The sequence below is a fragment of the Gekko japonicus genome, unplaced genomic scaffold (assembly GCF_001447785.1).
Source record: "Gekko japonicus isolate JY-2015 unplaced genomic scaffold, Gekko_japonicus_V1.1 scaffold93, whole genome shotgun sequence".
In the NCBI taxonomy this organism is placed as follows: domain Eukaryota; kingdom Metazoa; phylum Chordata; class Lepidosauria; order Squamata; family Gekkonidae; genus Gekko; species Gekko japonicus.
This window is the reverse complement of record NW_015160838.1, coordinates 906,148-927,145: the sequence shown is the minus strand read 5'-3', so window position 1 is coordinate 927,145 and position 20,998 is coordinate 906,148. Positions and strand designations below refer to the sequence as shown.

At 43.8% G+C, this 20,998-nt stretch overlaps 1 protein-coding gene across 1 annotated transcript in view; it reads left to right on the top strand.

Moving 5' to 3' along the window:
• Positions 1-20,998, top strand: part of TRAF3 (TNF receptor associated factor 3) — a 66,504-nt gene that overhangs the window by 23,352 nt on the left and 22,154 nt on the right. The window contains exons 4-7 of the mRNA XM_015418538.1: positions 4,018-4,069; positions 8,647-8,751; positions 12,047-12,214; positions 15,619-15,699. Coding sequence (XP_015274024.1) covers positions 4,018-4,069; positions 8,647-8,751; positions 12,047-12,214; positions 15,619-15,699 — 406 coding nt within the window. The remainder of the gene's footprint in view (positions 1-4,017; positions 4,070-8,646; positions 8,752-12,046; positions 12,215-15,618; positions 15,700-20,998) is intronic.

Here is a 20,998-nt window from a genome sequence, read left to right as displayed (position 1 = left end):
CTCTTAGGTTTCATTCCCTTAACTGTTTAACTGCTGCTTCGACAGCACATATACCAAAAATGGAATGATAAAGACGATTAGCGTGGCCCCTGCACTTAAGTAATTTTGAGTAAAGAAGTTGAGAGCCAGTTTAGTGTAGTGGTTAGGAGTGCGGACTCTAATCTGGAAGAACTGGGTTTGATTCCCCACTCCGCCATATGCAGCTGCTGGTGTGACTTGGGGTCAGAGTTCTCTCGGAGCTGTTCTCTCAAGGGCAGTTCTCTCAGCCCCACCTACCTCACAGGGTGTCTGTTGTGGGGATAAGGGAAAGGAGATTGTAAATTGCTCTGAGACTCCAAGTGAAGGGTGGGATATGTACAGGATTGTCCACCCAGGCCAGTCCAGGGATGGGAGGGAACCCTGTACCTTTACAGTACATTAAACAACAAACCCAGAGGTAGGCTATACCCTCTCAGGTTTTCAGAACAATATGCCACCAGAACCTCTACAGACGTTCCCCCCAACCTGAGATTAGAGGTTCAAACTCTCAGTTGGTATCTGGAACTTAACACATTAGCAACTCAATATAGAGATGCACACTTTTTACTCTCTAATAGTAGCGTATATGATGAGCGTTTAGGCCACAAGATTTAGCCTTGGAATTCAGGTACAACATCAAAGACAATTTTAACAATCAGGAATCTTTATTTAGTACAGAGCTTAGCACAGACTACCAGAGTTTACCAAAATAACAAGCCTAAGGTGATTTGCTTTAACTACACAGTAAAAGATACATATGTACCAGTGAAGTGTCCATAGTCCAAGAGTGTCCCAGGTATACAGTCCAGTTAGACACAAAGGGATTTTGAAGGGAAATCCCATCTTTGCACTCCATGTGCTTTAAGTCACAAAGCAGTCTTTTGTCTCTGAAAGGACAGCATTTCCAGGTGCAATAAAACAAGCAGAGAGAACAGGAGCAGAGAGCAAGAGAAGAGAGTCTCTCTCATTGGGATCAAACAATTATACCCCAATTCCAGTCACAAATTAGATGTGGCTATTAGAGAATTGCGAGTGGGCATGGGTGTGCCCAATTGTTGGTTGTCATTGCTACGTGTGGGGATAGGCTAGAAGTTTGGGAACCCCTCCTGTAGTCAGGTGACCCAGCCTCTAGCTTCCCCATCGCCTACGTGACTTCTTGCATGTGGGCCAGGAGCCATCAGGTCTGCCTCTTCCACTTAGAGGTGTGAAAGAATGTGTGGTTATATGGCATGGTTATAAAGTTTCTCTGGCCAAATGGACAGGCCATTTGGCTTCAACAGGAAACAAGACACAGCATGTTATCAGAATGACATCACAGGAGAAAGCATGGACTTTTAGAAATCACTATTTCTATACAGGGTATAAATCCAATCTTCTCTCTTCTCTCTCTTCTCTTTTGTCTTTCTCTTTTGTCTTCCCTCATTGGGCACCCTCAGGTTCTAGTATTATGGGAGAAGGAGAAAAGGTTTTCTCTTTCCACTGTCTCCATACTGTGCATAACTTTATAAACCTGTGTTATGCCCCTGTCCCCAGCTGTCTTATTTCTAAACTGTAAAGCCCCAGACTTTTTCAGACTTTCCTCCTAGGCTGAAAGCATTTACTGGGGATCAAGTTTAATTTTAAACGGTATCTCTTGAGAAACTGATGTTGATGACACTTGGTGTAAATTATGACAATTCTGAAATAATGCTGAAAGAACAGGCACTTGACATTTTCCTCCTTGCTAGGCAATAGTGTTGCTGTGTTACACAGGTGTAAAAGAGAAGGGGAAAGCGAAGATTGTGCTTGGCTGAAGGCATTCAGTGGCTCTGAGCTTCTGAAATGAAAATCTGAAATATTGTTAGATCCAGGTGGGCAGCTCTGTTGGTCTGAAGCCGGAGTGGCACCTTTAAGACCAACAAGAGTTTATTGAAGGCATGAGCTTTCGTGTGCAAGGCACACTTCCTCAGATACATTGAAATGGAAGTTAACAGTTCACATATATAGGCAGATGCCTCTACATAGGTGAACACCAAATTAGCATCCAACTTAATGAAGATGTTTTGACATATGCAAAGCACTAATTTGCTGTTCACCTATGTAGAGGCATCTGCCTGTATATGTGAACTGTTAACTTCCATTTCCGTGTATCTGAGGAAGTGTGCCTGTACATGAAAGCTCAGACCCTGAATAAACGTTTGTTGGTCTTAAAGGTGCCCCTGGACTCAGAATTTGAAATATTGTTGTCAGGCACTTCTTAATTGCAGGTGACTGTCTCAAAACTCATTGCCCAAGTTCCAGTCTCCTTTGTCTTTCTTACTCCGTCATTCTAAATATACGGACATCTGAAACCAGTTTTATTGATTCCTACTGATAAGGTGTTTTTTTAAGGTTGCAAGGGGGAAATGTCTTAATAACTTTCATCTGAGCCATCTATTATATTCATTAAAAAGTAGGAAGCTGTCATCTGTAAAGTTAAGAGATGATCAAAGAGAGACATAGTAATAAAAATGTTTAAATGAGCTAAAATAGAAGAGGAAAAGATGTTCCCCATTTCAATAAAACCCACTAGGAAGAATGATATATTCCGATGTGCTGTAGCGTCACCTTCTGCTGCAGTAAAGTGTTCGGTTACCTGATGTGATAACATCCAAACGCTTAGTGTTAGGATGTAGGGCTCCGGGGGGAGGAGGGGGGGCTGGGTCAGTGGTAGAGCATCTGCTTGGCATGCAGAAGGTCCCAGACTCAATCCCCAGCATCTCCAGTTAAAAAGACCAGGTAGTAGGTGGTATGAAAGACTTCTGTCTGAGAACCTTGGAGGGCTGCTGCCGGTCAGAGTAGAGAATGCCGACTTTGATGGACTTAGAGTCTAATTCAGTTTAAGGCAGCTTCGCGGGTTCAAATATTGATTTCAGCTTTCCAAAGCTGAAAAGGTTGTTGGATCGGCTTTGGAAGAGAGGGCTAAAAGAATTCTGTTCTGGGGCTTCCTGTGTCCTCCCCCTCCCACTTCTTCAACCATGACTTTCGGAAATTTCGTGTAAATTGGACTTCTGCTGAAACTCATTCTGAGCTTTCAAAGGGCCAAATGAATGGGAAAATCTGCTGTGATGAGTTTGGGATCACGGCTAGAAAAGAAGGCTCAAAAGCCGTTCCCATTTCCCATTGACTCGTTCGCCTATGACGATTGTGCCGGGGAGAGCTTTTTTAACACTCTGGGTCGTCTGAGGATACGAATGCAGGAATCTTTGAAGAGAGCTCTGCAAAGATTACTGCTCAGTATGCGGCAACCGTTTTTTAAGAGCGCAAACAGGATACTTGAGTGCATTCAGTAAGAACGAGGAGACAATGATGCTCTCCCGGATCGCATGTGTCCTAATGCAGTTCCCATCTTTTGTGTTCACCTCAGGGCAGGGGGAAGGATGAGAGAAAGCTGTAACAAATATGAAGGTAGCCCAGTGGAGATGTTTTTTAGAAGTGTGCTGCTGTCAGCGTGGACCACACTCTTAAAAAGAGATAAGGATTGCGTTTACTGTTGTAGCCAGAGAGTGTGATTGAGGTAGCCGGTACAATAAAGGCTGCTGACAATAACCACCAGTGGCTTCTACAAAGAAGCTCAACTCTTTTGTGCAAACACACAAGCCCGGCTTCTTCCCAGAAAAGAGAAGGCTGCTACCTGTGCTCCCAATGCAAGCAGCCTTGTACGGCAAGGGCCTTGCAGAGAAGCACAGTGAAGGTATAACAGCCAGGTGCGGTGCAGTGCTCCTAGCGCAACATGCGTCCAGTGGAAGAGAGGCCAAGGGAAGAGGTGGCAGACAGCAAAAGGGCCCAGTGTGCTTCTGTCGCGCTTCTGTCCCATTGCTGCAAAGCTGTGTGTTGGGAGTGTAGGCGAAAGGAAGCAGACTTTGACTCGTTTTTATTCTTCTTTGTTAGCCATGTTTTACATCTTTTATGAAATGTAACATCCAGGCAAACTGTTCTTGAGCATAAGATAAGGGTGTGTCTTTTTCCCCCCTCTTCTAGTTCTGCAAGTCCAAAATGTGCAGCATGTCAAGAAATAATAGCGAAAGAGAAGGTAACAGTTTTTCCGACTCCCACAATTATTTCTGTGTGTTAAACTATGTTGATAATTCTCAGTACCTGTGTTGCCAAGCCCATCTCATTCTGGGTCTCAAGCAGTGTTCCCTCTAAGCTGAGTTAGTGTGAGCTAGCTCACAGTTTTTTAGCCTCCGGCTCACACATTTTTCTCTTCGCTCAGGAAAGATGGCTCCAGAGCAAACTAACTTATGCAGTAGCCGAATCGCTTGCTCACAACTTTAATGCCAGCAGCTCACAAAGTAGAATTTTTGCTCACAAGACTTCACAGCTTAGAGGGAACATTGGTCTCAAGTATCGTTGATCCGTGTGTCTCAGGTTTTCTTGGACTTCAGTGGCTTTGCATGGTTCCAGCATGAACTGACCCATTTCAAGGGTTGTTTGAAGTAGCTGGGTTTAAATAAATAATGGCTTGGATCCAGAGAGCTAATGGAAGGAATGGTACAAGGGTTGGGGTGTGTGTGTGTTATATAAATCATCTCTCTGCCTGCTGGGGGGGGGAAACCCCTCTTGTGAAATATTTTCTCTTTTGGAATGAATGAAGAATGTTTTTTAAAATGAGTTTACTCTCCCTAAATACTTATTATGGAGATGTTTAAAAAAATAGTCAGACAATCTGCAGCAGGGGTCCCCAACCTTTTTGAGCCTGCAGGAACGCTTGGAATTCTGAACATGTCACGATGCGCACAGCAACAAAATGGCTGCCACAGGAGATAGAACCAGCCACACAATGAGTGCCGCAACTTAACTTCAGTAAAACAGTGCCGCAACTTAACTTCAGTAAAACAGTGAAGATCACTGGTCCCCGAAGTGGGCATTACCGCCCGCTGAGGGGCGCTGGAACGATCCAGGTGGGCGGTAGGAGCCTTGGGTGCAAATTCGTCACTGCATCTTTTTGTCCACTTTTTGAAGGTAGATTTCCAGGGAGGCACTGAGTAATTTTTTTTTCCTGAAAAGGGGGCGGTAGGCCAAATAGGTTTGGGAACCTCTGGTGTAGATCTTTGTGCTCTGGTGGCAGCTGCTGCCAAAGCAACATTAAAAAATAATCTGCACAGCCAGTCAAGTCTCCAGTAGTCATTCAGAAGGCTTGCTGAGCAAAAGCCCTCCCTGGCCTCACCCCCTTCCTAAAAACACTTGGTGGGTGCCAGAAAAGGTATTGTCAGGCATCATGGCTCCCAAGGGCACCAGATTACAGATAATGATAATTCCTGTGTTTACTGTATGGACATACGCTACAGTTTCAAGATACGTTGTTTAAACGTGGCTAATTTTTTAATAATTAATTCACTGGCGCACTCTTTCAGATGGTGCTGGTGGCAAAATGGGCTCCCAGGAGAAGTGTCCTCATTACCTGCCTTCCCACCAAGCATACTTTTGCAGACAGAATAGGGCCATGGTGGTGTTGGTGGTGGGGGAGCACTGGCTATAAGACAAGCAGCCCACCCATGACCCTATTCCGTCTGCAGAAATGCACTGGGTGGAAGGAAGAGAATGATGGAGACTTCCTTGCGGACCTGCTCTGCCCAGACGCACCATTTTGCAGATGAGTGCCATTCATGCGTTAGATGCAAGTTGGGTTGGGGTTTCCAGCCCAACCCAGCTTGCACATAACATATCCTCTAGCCAGACCCTAGGTTGTGAAAGGAACAGTGTCCCCACACACAGTCTGTCTCCCTGCCACTGCTGTCCAGAGTTACAACGCTATAGAGTTTCCATTTACCTATCATGGCCAATAGCCATTGATAGACCTTATTTTCCATGGATCTGTATCACTCTGGGCCTTTCTCTTCTAGGAAAGCGTCATCAGATTCTACCTACTGTGGAAGTCAACCTGCTAGGCGGCATAAGTTTGAGAGGGAAAAGAAATCCATATAACGCTTGGCCGCTCCAGAGCCAGCTGGAAGCTTTGGAAGCGATGATACCGCTTTTAGTGCCTACAGATGCAACTTAGAACTTAACTGCTATTCTTTTCATTATCCTCCCCCTTGATCCTTTCTTATTTCTGCACGTTCCCTGTTCTTTAGCTGGTCCTTAAAGTGAGTTGTTGGACTCAGTGCATTGTTCCTGCACGTTGGCGTGCGTCTTATTAAACCTCTCTGCTCCCTGGTTGCTCACAGCAGATTTTCATTACTCTGTGTGAGGTTTTATGATGAAACAAAAAACAAAACAGGTGGGAGACTGAAGTGAAAAGTAGACCAGTCTGCAGCAAGCCACACTCAGTGCTTGGTGGTGGGGTAGGAGAACATGGCTCAGGTGTGAAAATTTAATGATGATGGTGATCGCCTCTCCTCATCATGATTCCCCTCACCCGGTCTCCATCACAGGGCCTACTGCAGGTGCCTGGTCCACAAATTTGTCGTCTTTGTGGTGACTATCCCTGCCCTCTGGAACCAGCTTCCCGAGGAGGTTCGTATCCTGTGGGATCTGTTAGGGTTCCGTAGGATACGCGAGGCTGCCTTGTTTTGTGCAGCATTTAATGTAACCAAGAGAATGGTGAGCTGGCCGGCTGTTCAGAATTGTCCCAGAGCGGATGACCAGTTGAATTCTAATTACAGTCTGTTTTTATTGTATTCATTTGTATTATTACAGACAGACAGACAGACAGACAGACAGACAGACAGATAGATAGATAGATATAGATAGATAGCTATAGATAGATAGATATAGATAGATATAGATAGATATAGATAGATAGATAGATAGATAGATAGATAGAGATAGATAGATATAGATAGATAGATATAGATAGATAGATAGATATAGATAGATAGATAGATATAGATAGATATAGTGTTATATATAGATATAGATATATATAGTGTTATATATAGATATAGACAGGGGTCATTTCGTAGAAAAAGAGCTAGGGGGACTCATTAGCATAACTCATTAGCATATGCCACACACCCTGACATCACCGGAAGTGTGTCCTCCCCACAGCCGGCAGCGACCTCCAGCGGGCACCAGCAGGGAGCTCCAGGCCCCGTCCTCCCGCACCATATATATGTATAGTTTTATATAGTTTTATATAGTTTAGTTTCATATATATAGTTTCATATATATCAAGATGGGTAGCCATGTTAGTCTGTCTGTAGCAGCAGAAAAGAGCAAGAGTTCAGTAGCACTTTAGGTAAAGGTTTCCCTTGCTCGAAAGCCAGTCAAATCCGACTCTAGGGTTGCGGTCCTCATCTCCATTTCAAAGCCGAAGAGCCAGCGCTGTCCGAAGACGTTTCCGTGGTCATGTGGCTAAACACCAAGGCGCACGGAACGCTGTTACCTCCCCCCTGAAGTGGTACCTATTTATCTACTTGCAATGTCTTGCTTTCGAACTGTTAGGTTGGCAGGAGCTGGAACTAGAGACGGGAGCTCACTTTGTCATGCGGCAACTTGGGTCTCGAACGGCTGAACTACCGACCTTTCACAGCCTGCAGTTCAGCGACTTAACCACTTGAGCCACCGCAGCTCCTTCAGTAGCACTTTAAAGACTAACGAAATATGTGGCAGGGGATGAGCTTTCGTGAGCCACTGCTTACCGCTTCAGGTACTGAAGACGGGAAGTGAAAAAGTAAGCAGTGACTCAGAAGAACTCATACCCTGCCACATATTTTGCTAGTCTTTAAGGTGCTACTGGACTCTTGCTTTTTCCTACAGTTATATATATATATATATTATCTATTTGAGTCTTAATGCTGTGTTCAGTCATACAGTGAACCACCCCGAGTCCTCTGCAGAAGGGAGGGTGCAGACCATAAATCAGTCAATCAAACAGACATATAAATAAAGTTACAGACATACAAGTCATTATGTCTTGGGTCGCAGAAGATTTCAGTGGATGATACATCACCATTTTTTAGCTTGTTTGATCTGTAAGGCTTCCTTATGGTTGCTCTTTTGTAAGGGCCAATCTGTATCAGCTGTAAGTTTTCAAGGCAAGCAGCAGACGGTATGCAGCAGGAAATTTCTTGCTTGTGAAATGGGATGTCAAACTATATTTTCTCCGTTTGATTTCTTGGGACAGCTGTGGAGAAATTACGGCTTTGTTCCCACCATTTTGCAAAAATAAGGACATGATGTATGAGCGAGTAACCTTGCACATTTTATACAGCTAAAAACAATAGAAATAACTTCAGCAGACCAGTGAATGTTTAAAAACACGCGCGCGCACACACACACACAGATCATCAGATTTGTGCACACAGTGCATGATACAAATACATTTTTCTCCTTCTTGAGTGACACTGGCCATCACAGCAATGCGGTCATCTTGCTGTGCATGCAGAAATCAAGAGGCTTTTGTGTTGTTGATTTATGGCCCGTCAGCCTGTGATGACAACAGCAGCAACTGTGCTCAAAACCCAAAGTTAGCTTAATAGTGTTCTCCAGAGGGTGTCCTCAAGCATTTCTTGCCTGTGTTTCATGTGAATTTGTGCGTATAACTCTTAAGGAGCAGTCAGTTGGGTGAGCCCTTCACACGGGTGAATGGAGTATGGTTGCACTGGTATAAAAGGCTTAGACCACTGCCCATGATAATTTGTTCTTAAATGTGCCTTGTTCTAGGTGTTTAAGGATAACTGCTGTAGGAGGGAGCTCCTTGCTCTTCAGATACTTTGCAGAAACGAAAGTAAAGGCTGCCGAGAACAATTGACGTTGGGACAGTTGCTTGTAAGTAGTGGGACACTTGTTTATTTGAAAATTTGCTTATCCTGCTTTTCTCCTGCAAATGAGTACTTGAAACAGTTTGGTGAAATGGGTGGGGACCCTGTAGGCCAGTGGTGGCGAACCTATGGCACGGGTGCCAGAGGTGGCACTCAGAGCCCTCTGTGGGCACGCGTGCCATCGCCCCAGCCAGGCCCAGACCATCATTAAAGTGTCAATTTCTCTGCCAAATAATTTTAAGTAAATGAAAGCATTTGGGATTGCTTTCCTTACTTTGTTTGAATCACCTTAAGTTAATGTATATGAGTTGTGTTTTCTAAAGTAAAACCTCAGTATTCGGGTTAAATTGCCGTGTTGGCACTTTGCGATCAATAAGTGGGTTTTGGGTTGCAGATTGGGCACGTGGTCTCTAAAAGGTTCGCCATCACTGCTGTAGGGTTTTCAAGGCAAGAGAGGAACAGAGGTGGTTTGCCATTGTCTGCCTCTGTGTCGTAACCCCATCCTTCCTTGGTGGTCTCCCATCCAAGTACTAACCAGGGCCGACCCTGCTTAGCTTCCAAGCTCTGAGGAGCTCAACCGAACTTGACCCATCCAGGTCAGGACCAAAACTTTTAAAAACTTTTTAAAAAATCACAATACAACAGTTTACTCAGGATTTAGAACACATTTAGAGCTCAGTGGCACCTTTAAGACCAACCAAGGTTTATTCAAGGTATGAGCTTTCGTGTGCAAGGCACACTATTCAAAATGTATATGCACACGAAAGCTCATACCTTGAATAAACCTTGGTTCGTCTTAAAGGGGCCACTGGGCTGTACATTTGTTCTCCTGCTTCAGACCAACACAGCTGACCACCTGGAACTATACTCAGGAGTTAGGTTTTGAGAATGGGGATTTAGCTCCATATACACATTTATGTTTGTTGGGGAGCAACGTGGGACTTTGTATTACATCTGTGATGGGAGTTTTGTGCCTCCCAGACACACGTTGGCTCTTGCAATCACAGCACACAAGGAGAGGTGGGTTTGGCGGCCCCCATGCTGATTTTTCATCCTCAAACCGTGCCATGGTGCTGCTATTGTATGTTTGATACAGAGTACTCTTGTTGCTCCCCAGCGAGCATGAGGACTTCGTGATGTGTAGATGGAGCTTTAGTGGTTGGGAGCTATGAGTGAGAGAGTGAAGTCCAGTGGCACCTTTAAGACCAACCAAGGTTTATTTTATTTATTTATTTAAATATTTCTACCCCGCCCTCCCCGCAAGCGGGCTCAGGGCGGCTTACAGGGGCATTACAGCCGATACATAAAATCAATAAAATCCAATAAAACAACCAATAACATATTAATAACAATAAAGTGCTTAACGCTCCAAGATGGCTTAAGTTGTTAGTCCAGAAAATGGTCCGAGTCCGTCAGCAGGTCTTGCTCCCACGTGGATCACCTTATCGCCGGAATATCAAGGCATCCCAGTCTAGATGGCATTCCACCGTTGGTAGTGGTGGAGTGGCGGCGGCCCCTACATATAGGCCTGGTGGAAGAGCTCCGTCTTACAGGCCCTGCGGAATTGCATGAGATCCCGCAGGGCCCTGATCTCTTCCGGGAGCTCATTCCACCAGGTAGGGGCCGCCACTGAGAAAGATCTTGTCCTCGTTGCAGCATAGTGCACCTCCCGGGGGCCCGGAACCACCAACCGGTTCTGGGTCCCCGACCGAAGAGCTCTTGGGGGCATATATGGGGAAAGGCGGTCCCTCAGGTAGGTCGGACCCAGGCCATATAGGGCTTTAAAGGTGAGTACCAGCACTTTGAAGTGGACTCGGTATGCTATTGGCAGCCAGTGCAGTGCCTTCAACCCAGGCTTGATGTGCTCCCACCTGGGGAGGCCCATCAGCAGCCTAGCTGCCGCGTTCTGCACTAGCTGCAGCCTCCGGATCAGCGACAAAGGCAGCCCCATGTAGAGAGCGTTACAGTAGTCTAGCCTTGAGGTGACCGTCGCATGGATCACTGTAGCCAGGTTTTCGTGGTCGAGGAAGGGAGCCAACTGCCGAGCCTGCCTCAGATGGCAAAATGCAGACCTGGCAGTGGCTGCTACCTGGGCCTCCATTGTTAAGGAGGCATCCAGGAGCACTCCCAAACTCCTAACCTCCGACACAGGCACCAAAGGCACCCCGTCGAAGGTCGGGAGAGGGAGCCCCAACCCCAGACCATTCCGACTCAGGCCCAGGACCTCTGTCTTCGCTGGGTTTAGTTTCAGCCGGCTCAGCCTGAGCCACTCAGCCACGGCCTGTAATCCCTGGTACAGATCTTCAGGGTTGAAATAGTGTGCATGCACACGAAAGCTCATACCTTGAATAAACCTTGGTTGGTCTTAAAGGTGCCACTGAGTTAAGAGAAGTGTGAGTTAGAGATATTTATTATTCACATTTATATACCGCCCTCCTCACAAGTGGGCTCAAGGCAGATCACAGAAGAACATCAAAAACATATCAAAATTTCAAATGTATAAAGTATAAATATAAACAACATAAATAAAAACAGAGCACACTATTCATCCTCACGCAGAGGTTTCCAGCTGGCGCCAGTGGTCTCTCGAACTTCTCAGCCTGGGCCACATGAGAGGGTAGCTTCAGCTTCAGGAAGTGTCAGATCTTTCGTCAAGTTTCCTGTCTGAAAGTAACTGAGGTGTTACAGTACGCCAGCATGGTTTGCTGGGCCTGGTATGGATGGGTTTCTACTGGGGCCCGGATTCTAGCCCCTCAAACCTTTACAATTCTTGCTGGGATCCGTGGTGCAGCTGGGTGGACAGGAAACTATATGACCGTGGGAAAATCCCATAGAGTTGTGTCTGGCTCCCAGGAAATCCATCAAAGACCCATAAAACAAGGTACGGTTTAACACTTAACCAGGAGTTGGTGGTATGTTAGGTTTTACAGAGTGCGTGCCCAAGGAAAACACTCTCTTAGGTGGGTTTATAACATTTACATATAACACACTGATTCTCTTCTGCAAAGAATGTAGAGAGGTAATATTTTTTGTTTCAGCTGCAGCTGATTTGCTTGCAAAACAAGGATGCAGTGAAAAAGGGATCCTTTTGTCAAATCCTCCCACTCCTTCCTGTAATTGGGTTTGCTTGTGCCCGATTATATTAAGATGTTGTGAATTATACATGTTGCGAATTCTCATGCACAGGAACATCAGTAGACTTCTAGGGTATAACATTTTGTGCGATAAGGTTTTATTTATGCTTAGCAAGATTCATCTTTAATGGATGAAAGAATATCAACTGTCTGTAATATCGTTTTCAGAACCATCTGAAAAATGATTGTCTTTTTGAAGAACTTCCGTGCCCTCGTGTTGATTGTAAAGAGAAAATTCTGAGGAAAGACTTGCCCGATCATGTAGAAAAGACCTGTAAATACCGGGAAACAACATGTAAATATTGTAAGAGCCAAGTTCCAATGATTACGATACAGGTGAGTATTGTCCTAAGATTGCTTAAAAAACAACAACAACAGTGGAAGCTTTTAAACAAAGATTTTAAACAAATAAAGGCCTCTGTCCTATAAAACTGTTTTAGGGATCTGAACAATCCCACTTTTCCTTAAAGCCCAATCCAGAAGTTTTTATTTATTTAAAAAAATTCTAAGCCACTTTTCTGGAGAAGTGAGATTGCTTAAAAGGTAATACTTAATAAAAACATAAAACACCATAGAAGTTGTGTGGTGAAACTAGGATTGACACACCAGTTAATTCACTGGTCAAATACCGTTAAATGACTGGTCAGTTTGACCATCTACTATGTGATCACTGTCACATGTATTCCATAAAGCCAAAAATACTACTGTGTGGTTGGCATCTTTTTTGTTTTGTTGCCACGTCACTTAGTAGCAGTCCCTAACCCTGCAGCAGTCAAGATCAAATTTAGCATCATAGCAGTGCTCCTCCTATTGACCACCTGCTATAACTGCAGGTATCTCCAAGCAGGAAAAATTGGTCCGCTGCCGACTTCGCCCAGCTGCTCATAGAAACAGACTTTTCAATAGTTGCTGTTACTGCTTTATTTTGGTTTTAATTTTGGTTTTAAAAATATCCTTGTGATCCACAATAAAAGTCAAAGAGAAAAACCATTTAGTGAATTGTTAATGTTGGAAACAGTGCCTAATGTTAAAATTTATGGTTTTCAAAAATTGAAGTGATTGATTCACAGTAATAGTTAATTTTTTTTCTTTAAGTGTAAGTATCAAACTTGTTAGTGATTACGGTGTTTATTTATTTATTTATTGAATTTCTAAACCGCCCTCCCTCAAAGGGCTCAGTGTGGTGTACATCATAGTAAACATAATAGACAATTAAAACAGTGAATAAAATTAGCAATAATTAAGCAGTAAAATAGTATACAATGCAACATACAGCACACAGTCGATGAGATACAAATCACTTCGCTCCCCCATGGGGTGGATCCCCAGGTTGATAAGGCAGATAGAGGCCATGGTCCGGAACCGTTGCTGCCTTCAACCATAGGCCTGGTGAAACATCTCCATTTTGCATGCCCTGTGGAACTGAGCAAGTTCCCTCAGGGCGTGGATGTTACTAGGTAGGGAGTTCCACCCTGGCCCTGGTTGAGGACAACCAGACTTCTTTTGGGCCAGGGATTTTGGTAAAGTTCTGCAGGGCCTGCAAGACGGAGCTCTTCCACCAGGCTTTCGACTAGGGAGCCGCATCATACAACTGAGGCCCTGGCCTCAATATTAACATCAGTATCAATATTATTATTAACAGCCAATATAACCCAAACTACAATGGAAGCTGACTGCCTTTTTATTGAATGCTGTTCATGCCTGCCATTGCATATGAATTATCTTAACAACTTTGTATTGTTTTATACCTATATTGTTATGATTTTATCTAAATTTGGTTTTAGCTGTAATATCCTGTGTACGCTGCCCTAAGCCTGCTATGGCGGGGAGGGCAGGGCAGAAATTAATTAAATAAATAAATTCACCAGTTAATGGATCAAATCTTTTGGTGGGGGGTGGGGGGTGGGGGGAGCAGTCCTAAACAGATCGCAAGGTCAAGGAAATATCTCATTGCTTTTCAAAAATGCTGCAGACATTTCATTCATTTGGGGTCTTACCGTTTTTACAAAACTTTTAAGCAGATGAAAGTGGGTTCTGCACCTAATTAAAATAAATTGATTTATTGCTTGAAAGCCTCATTTTTTGTCACAAGACTGGCCATATTTCAGGCAGGTTTTTTGTGACAAAGTAAAAATGAAAGCAAATACTTTGTTTCTGCCTGTACAGAGTGAGGTGGGGGGGGGAATAAAAGCTATGCAAATATAAGCTTTAAAAATCTCTTTTGTTCTGGCTTAGCTCAAGGGTTCATAGACTCTGCATGCCCTGCAGGGTAGGAAATCCCCTTTGTGGCTTTAGCAAGCTGATTTTCAGTTAAAGGAATAGGAAGTTCTTTTTTCTAGAGCAGATCTCTTTTGCATCAGCTCTTAACATTCTCATCTCATCAACTTTGTATTTTTAAACAAGCACCTATACCATCTACCTGGCCTTCTGTAGCCAGAAAGTAAAACAACAGGTGTACGAAGGGCAGTCACATAGAGGTTTTTTACTACGTATAAAATTTATTTAAAGGGAAAGTTTTCTTTAAAAAAAACTCACCTTCTAGTACTTTTGGTAATTGTATTTTTTAAATGTAGGGGTTGGGGGGGAATCTATGATTTCTGACACCATGGGTGGAATAATCAGCTGAAGTCGTGAAACCCATTGCTAGTCAGAGTAGATAAACCTGGGCTAGATGGATCAAGATGGGTAGCCATGTCAGTCTCTCTGTAGCAGAAGAAAAGAGCAAGAGTCCAGTAGCACCTTAAAGACTAACAAAATGTGTGGCAGGGCAGGAGCTTTCGTGAGTCACTGCTCACTTCCTCAGATATCTGGTATCTGAAGAAGGTGAGCAGTGACTCACGAAAGCTCCTACTCTGCCACATATTTTGTTAGTCTTTAAGTTGCTACTGGACTCTTGCTCTTTTCTTTTGGGCTAGATGGCTCAGTGATCTGATTTGTTATAAGGCAATTTCATATGTTCAGGGCTTCAGTCCTATGCACCATTGCCATTAACTCCTTCTGAGTAAGCATGTATATGATCAGATTGAACTTCACTGAAACTCCTTGACTGGGTTGCAAAAAACCCACATTTAAATAGAAATTGGTACCAAATCTGATTTCAGGGTTTTGTTTTTTTTTAAAAAAAACCCTCTTTATTTTTACCTGCTAGATAGCCAAGAGTGCAGTATGGGGTGCTTTTCTGGAGTTGTTGCTCTGTCTTTCTGACGGAGAAGGTAACAAAGGGAAGCTGAAAGGGTTACCAATGACAGCTAAGTGCTTTTGAGACAAAAGCCTCAGATAAAATTGATTGTAAAAATCGGCTTTGTATTATGAAGCCTTTAATGACATAGAGCAACACATTCCTTTGCCTTAGAAGGTATTTGCCGGGATGGGAAACATCTTCACCACCAGCAACCTGGGGCATCCTTTTCTGGATCATTCATGCTTTGAGAGAGGCTGCTGTAAAGGACATTATGGGTGTGTGTATCTGCTTTAAGGATTACAACAAGCCTGTATTTTTTCCCTCTTAAATTCAGGGTGCTTAAATGTATGTCTCCCTTTAAAGAGTAGGGATGGGCACAAACTAAAGTTCGTGACGAATTTTGCCCTGTTTGTGGTTCGTGAAGTGAAGTTTGTGGCAGGGCAATCAGCATGAACTTTTCACAGACTTTCAAGCTGTACTGCTTTTTCTTTTGCATTCTGAGAAAATTGTGCTAGATTTTCTGGCATGAGACATAATTTCTGGGTCTTTTTCATCCTAGAAACATGAAGATGCTGACTGTCCTTGTGTTATGGTTACATGTCCTCATAAATGTAGCGTTTCTGCACTTCTGAGAAAAGAGGTAAGAGAGTATGGTGGAGTCATATGTATTTTAGAATATTCTTAGTAATGTTATGCAAGAACTTTACCAGAAGGAGCTCTGCTGTATTTTTTTTTAATTACTGCTACTAAAATCAACTTTAAGGACGTTTCTAGATTTTTTGGAAGTTGTGTTTCAGACTTCTTCAAAAAATATCCCGAATTGATTGCGTCCATTTTCTCTTTTCTTCAGATTTAGTAAATGCTGAATTTGCAATGCTTATTGCAGGTATCTGAGAAGATTCACAGGCACCATGTGATTGGGGGGGGGGCAACATTTAGCTGTAAGGTTGCCAATCTCCAGGTGGTGGCTTGAGATCTCCTGGGATTACAACTCATCTCTAGGCGACAGAGATCAGTTCACCAGGAGAAAATGGCCACTCTATAGCATTATACCCTGCTGAGGTCTTTCCCCTCCTCAAACCCTGCCCTCCCCAGGCTCCATCCTCAAAATCTCCAGGTATTTCCAAACCCAGAGCAACCTTATTTAGCTAGCACGGGAATTCAAAACCTTTACTATTTTCTGTGTTGTGTTTTAAGTGACTTTTAAAACACGGGTGACTAACACTGTACACTGGAAGATATTCTGCAACGCATTAAGTGTTGTCAATGAGTACAAAACTAATACAAATCTAATTTAAGTTTTAAAGAGAGTATTTGGCCATAACTGTTGTGTCTTACACTCTTAAGAACAAAAAGATTCGACTACAGCAGACAGGAAGAAAGATCTCTCTACTTTTTTATATGGAGATATTTGGAGAGGTGTATTGAGGGGGTGCTTAGCCCTTTACTTGCCCCCCCCCCGGTACCCTTTGTTCTTGTTTTCCACCCAGCCAGCTCAGAAACCAGAAGAAACCATGGCTGGAAACCGAGATGCTAGGGTAGAGGACTTTGGGAGTAGAATTGGTGGGGACAAAGGAATTAACTCACCCACCAGTTTTCCACTGCAGTGCCCCCCTCCCATGATACTGTAAACTAAGGTTATCTGTTTAGTCTGTATAGCCAGCTTGGTTTAGTGGTTAAGAACATAAGAGACGCCAACCCCCTGTCACACAGTGGCCAAAAATACCAGGTGCCATTAGGAGGTCCACCAGTGGGGCCAGGACATTAGAAGCCCTCCCACTGTTGACCCCCCAAAGCACCAAGAAGACAGAGCATCACTTGCCCCAGAGTCCCTATCTATACCTTGTGGCTAATAGCCACTGATGGACTTCTGCTCCATATGCCTATCTAATTCCCTTTTGAAGCCGCCCATGCTTGTAGCCGCCACCACTTCCTGTGGCAGTGAATTCCATGTGTTAATCACTCTTTGGGTGAAGAAGTACTTCCTTTTATCCGTTCTAACCCGACCACTCAGCAATTTCATGGAGCGCCCACGAGTTCTTGTATTGTGAGAAAGGGAGAAAAGTACCTCTTTCTCTACCTGCTCTTTCCCATGCATAATCTTGTATACCTCAATCATGTCACCCCTCAGTCGTCTTTTCTCCAAGCTAAAGAGCCCTAAGTGCCTTAACCTTTCCTCATAGGGAAAGTGTTCAACCCCTTTTTATCATTCAAGTTACAAACGGTGAACTCTAATCTGGAGAATTGGGTTTGATTCTCCACTCCTCCACATGAAGCCAGCTGGGTGACCATTTCTCTCAGAACTCTCTTAGCCCCACCTACCTCACAAGGGTGTCTGTTGTGGGGAGAGGAAGGGAAGACGATTGTAAGCCGCTCCGAGACTCTTTCAGGTAGTGAAGAGCAGGGTATAAAACCAACTCTTCTTCTATAGCCAAGTTATTTGTTCTAATTAAGACATACTTACATTTATTATTACATGAAGCATCATATTTGGGTTTCCAAATATGATTCATATTTAGATAAGCTAATCTTGCTGCGTTCTTTTGTTTATAATGTTCTACTAACTTGTTTGGAACAAGAAGATACTGACTAGGTTGTTTTGTGATGTATAAGCGTGAGTCCTCCAAGAATTGAATTTTATTTATTTATGTAGCCTGTTCATTAGGTGTATTCTCCAAAAAAATGTTTGACACTGGTTGGTAAAATCAGAATAAAAATATAAAAGTATCCTCAAAAATATAATTGGTAAAATTGTATAGCAGCAAATTAAGACATACAATAAATGCTGCTCAGCACAAGGTCATCAGTAATAATTTCTAAGCATAACAATGAGGATGGCCTTCAAAGGCAGCTCCACACAGTAATGTAACCTAGGTTTCAGCAAAACACAGATGACAGTGGCCAGGTTTTGCTTCTTAAGGAGAGGCTACAACTGAAATTGGTTAGAGGTAGCATGTGCCACCAAGGAGACCTGGGTGCCCATCTGTAGGCATGGATCTCAGGGCTCTTTTTGTAGAAAAAGCCCAGCAGGAACTCATTAACATAATCGGCCACACCCAATAGCAGAAACTCATTAGCCTATTAGGCCACACCCCTGACAGTACCACTCATTAGCCTATTAGGCCGCACCCACATGTTACCAGAAGTGTGGTCATCCAGCCACACCCACCTTTTGCTTCTTATTCTGTTTACCTTGTTTGTTGTCAAAACCCCGGGCTTTTTTTGTAGCAGGAACTCCTTTGCATGTTAGGCCACACACCCCTAATGTAGCCAATCCTAATGAGTTTCTGCTGTTGGGTGTGGCCTATTATGCTAATGAGTTCCTGCTGGGCGTGGCCAACTCAGGAGCCAGCCAGAACTCAGTTCCTGTGCGTTCCTGCCCAAAAATAGCCCTGGATCTAATAGCACTCCCAAACTAGAAACATGCTTCTTTATGGGTTGTACAAACTCACCTAGACCTGGCCAGTTCCTTAATTCTTGATCACCTCTATTATCCAGCATCAGCAGCTCAATCATAATCTAGACTGTTGATTTATTGCTCCTCATCCAGTCCGTTGCCAACTCCAGACAATTGTTCAGAATATCTGTTGACTTACTTAACGCAGGTGACATTGGGTGTCATCAACATTCTGCTGATGGAACTTTACCTCAAGCTTCCAGCGAAGATTTTCCAGCAGTTTCATGCAGATGTTAAATAGTCTGGGGATAAGAGAGAGCCTTATGAGACTCTAAAACATAAATGCTATGGAGTCAAAGAGCTATTCCGTAGTATCACCTTTGGGAACCTATGAGCCAGATAGCACCAGCTCTGGTGGTCATGATGCTTATCTTGTCCAGGTAGTCCAGAAAGGGTACCACAGTTACTGATTCCAAAAACTGCCAAGAGGTTCAGGAAAATCAACAGGGTTGTACTTCTTCTGTTTCTTTGAAAAGATCATCTATTGGAGCAGTGTAAATTCCAGAACAGGTTGGAAGTCAGGTTCTAAAAGGTCTAAATTTGTTCCATCTAAGAATGACTAATAGTTACTGTAAACTTGTATTAATAAGGAGTCATAGAATCACAGAGTTGGAAGGGGGCCATCTAGTCCAACCCCCCTGCTCAATGCAGGATCAACCTAGAGCATTCCTGACAAGTGTTTGTCCAGCCGCTGCTTAAAGACTGCCAGTGAGGGAGAGCTCACCACCTCCCTAGGTAGCTGATTCCACTGTTGCACAACTTTTAGTGTAAAAAAGTTTTTCCTAAGATCCAGCCAGTATCTTCCGGCCCTTAATTTAAACCCATGATTGCGAGTCCTATCCTCTGCTGCCAACAGGAACAGCTCCCTGCCCTCCTCAAAGTGACAGCCCTTCAAGTACTTCAAGAGAGCAATCATGTCCCCCTCAACCTCCTCTTCTCCATACTAAACATTCCCAAGTCCCTCAGCCTTTCCTCATAGGGCTTGGTCTCCAGGCCCCTGATCATCCTCATCCCTCTCCTCTGCACCTGCTCCATTCTGTCCACATCCTTTTTGAAGTGAGGCCTCCAGATAGTGTATGTAATGGCAATACACAAAAGTCTCTCAGACTGGGGTGCAGGTCCAACTGGGGGATTATAGGGAAAAATGTTTCTTGTTAGATGGATAATTTCTCTGGAGTGTCACATCATAGAGTGTGGGGCATAATTCTATAACCATTGCCAGAAGACTGGGTTATGGTGTGGCTGGTTACTCTTGTCTAGAGTGCTATAGTTAATGGCATGTAGAAGCCAGGCATGTAGAAGCTAGGGGGAGAAGTAGCACTGGGGTGTAAGCTTGATAGATATTGGCCTTTGGTGATATGAGCTGGACATCTGTTAAGCAGGTGAGGCAAAGTGAGTGACGTGTGGGTGAGGTGCTCGGTTTAGAAGGGACTTCCACATTTTCAGAAAGCTTAACAGCCCTTCACAAAAGCAACAACCTAAGCAAAGCTCATAAGAACTCGATTTACATTGAGATGGACAGGTGATTGAAATCAACAGCGCCTAAACGTTGGCTTACAGTCAGGCTTGAGGAGACAGATCCTCTACAGGTCTTTCCAGCAGGCAAAGATGTCTGTTTAACTGTTAAACGAATTCCCCTGAAGTAGAGCACTGAAAGGCTTTGAGAATTTTTTTTTCTTAAATAGCTTTCACATCTTACTGAGTTTGTTTTTAGTGGTTTCCACTAACTGCTTCCCCCCCCCCCCTTCCTCAAGTCCTCCGGCGCAAGTATTGTAGAGTCTTTGAAAAGGGCTGGGTGGGGGTCTTCTCTCATTTGTGCTGAAGTGTAGAAGTAGGTTATGAAGTGGGAATCTCGTGTTAGTGCTCAGAAGGGAATCCTGATCTTTCTGGAAGTCTTAAAACTACAGCATAGATGAGAACTCGAGGGGAAGGGCTGTGTGCGCGCGGCTGTGTGTTGTGCTTGCCACAGGACCTGGTGAGCTTGTAACTGGATTTGTGGGAGGCCTGTCCAAAATGCTTGGCGTAAAGCCACCCTACTTGCTAGGATGATTTGTTTAATAGCTTACCTATTATGGTGAGTTTGGGCCTTAGAAAACAAATTCAGGTCAATCGCGCTCTTCCTAAATACAGTTTTTCTCCCCAGGACTGACTTCATGATGCTTAGAAAGTATTTATCTCTTGAAAAAAAAAAACCTTGGCATGGCTATTCTGTTTTTGTTGCTCTTTTGGAAAACATTTGTATGTACGCATGCGTGAGAAAGAGAGGCTATGTATTTTTTGGCCGTCTGTAGCTTCCAGTACATTCCAGTTTCTGAATGATAGATGAGAGAGTTCAAAAATGGCGCCATGGAGTTTACACTAGTAGGAAAGAAATGCCACTAGTCTCTGTCTTCTCCACCATTTTTGCCGATTTCCAACTCCCATTATGGATCCCTACTTTGACCTTGTGCTGTTCTTGTGGGTCATTTGTCCCCCCTGGTAC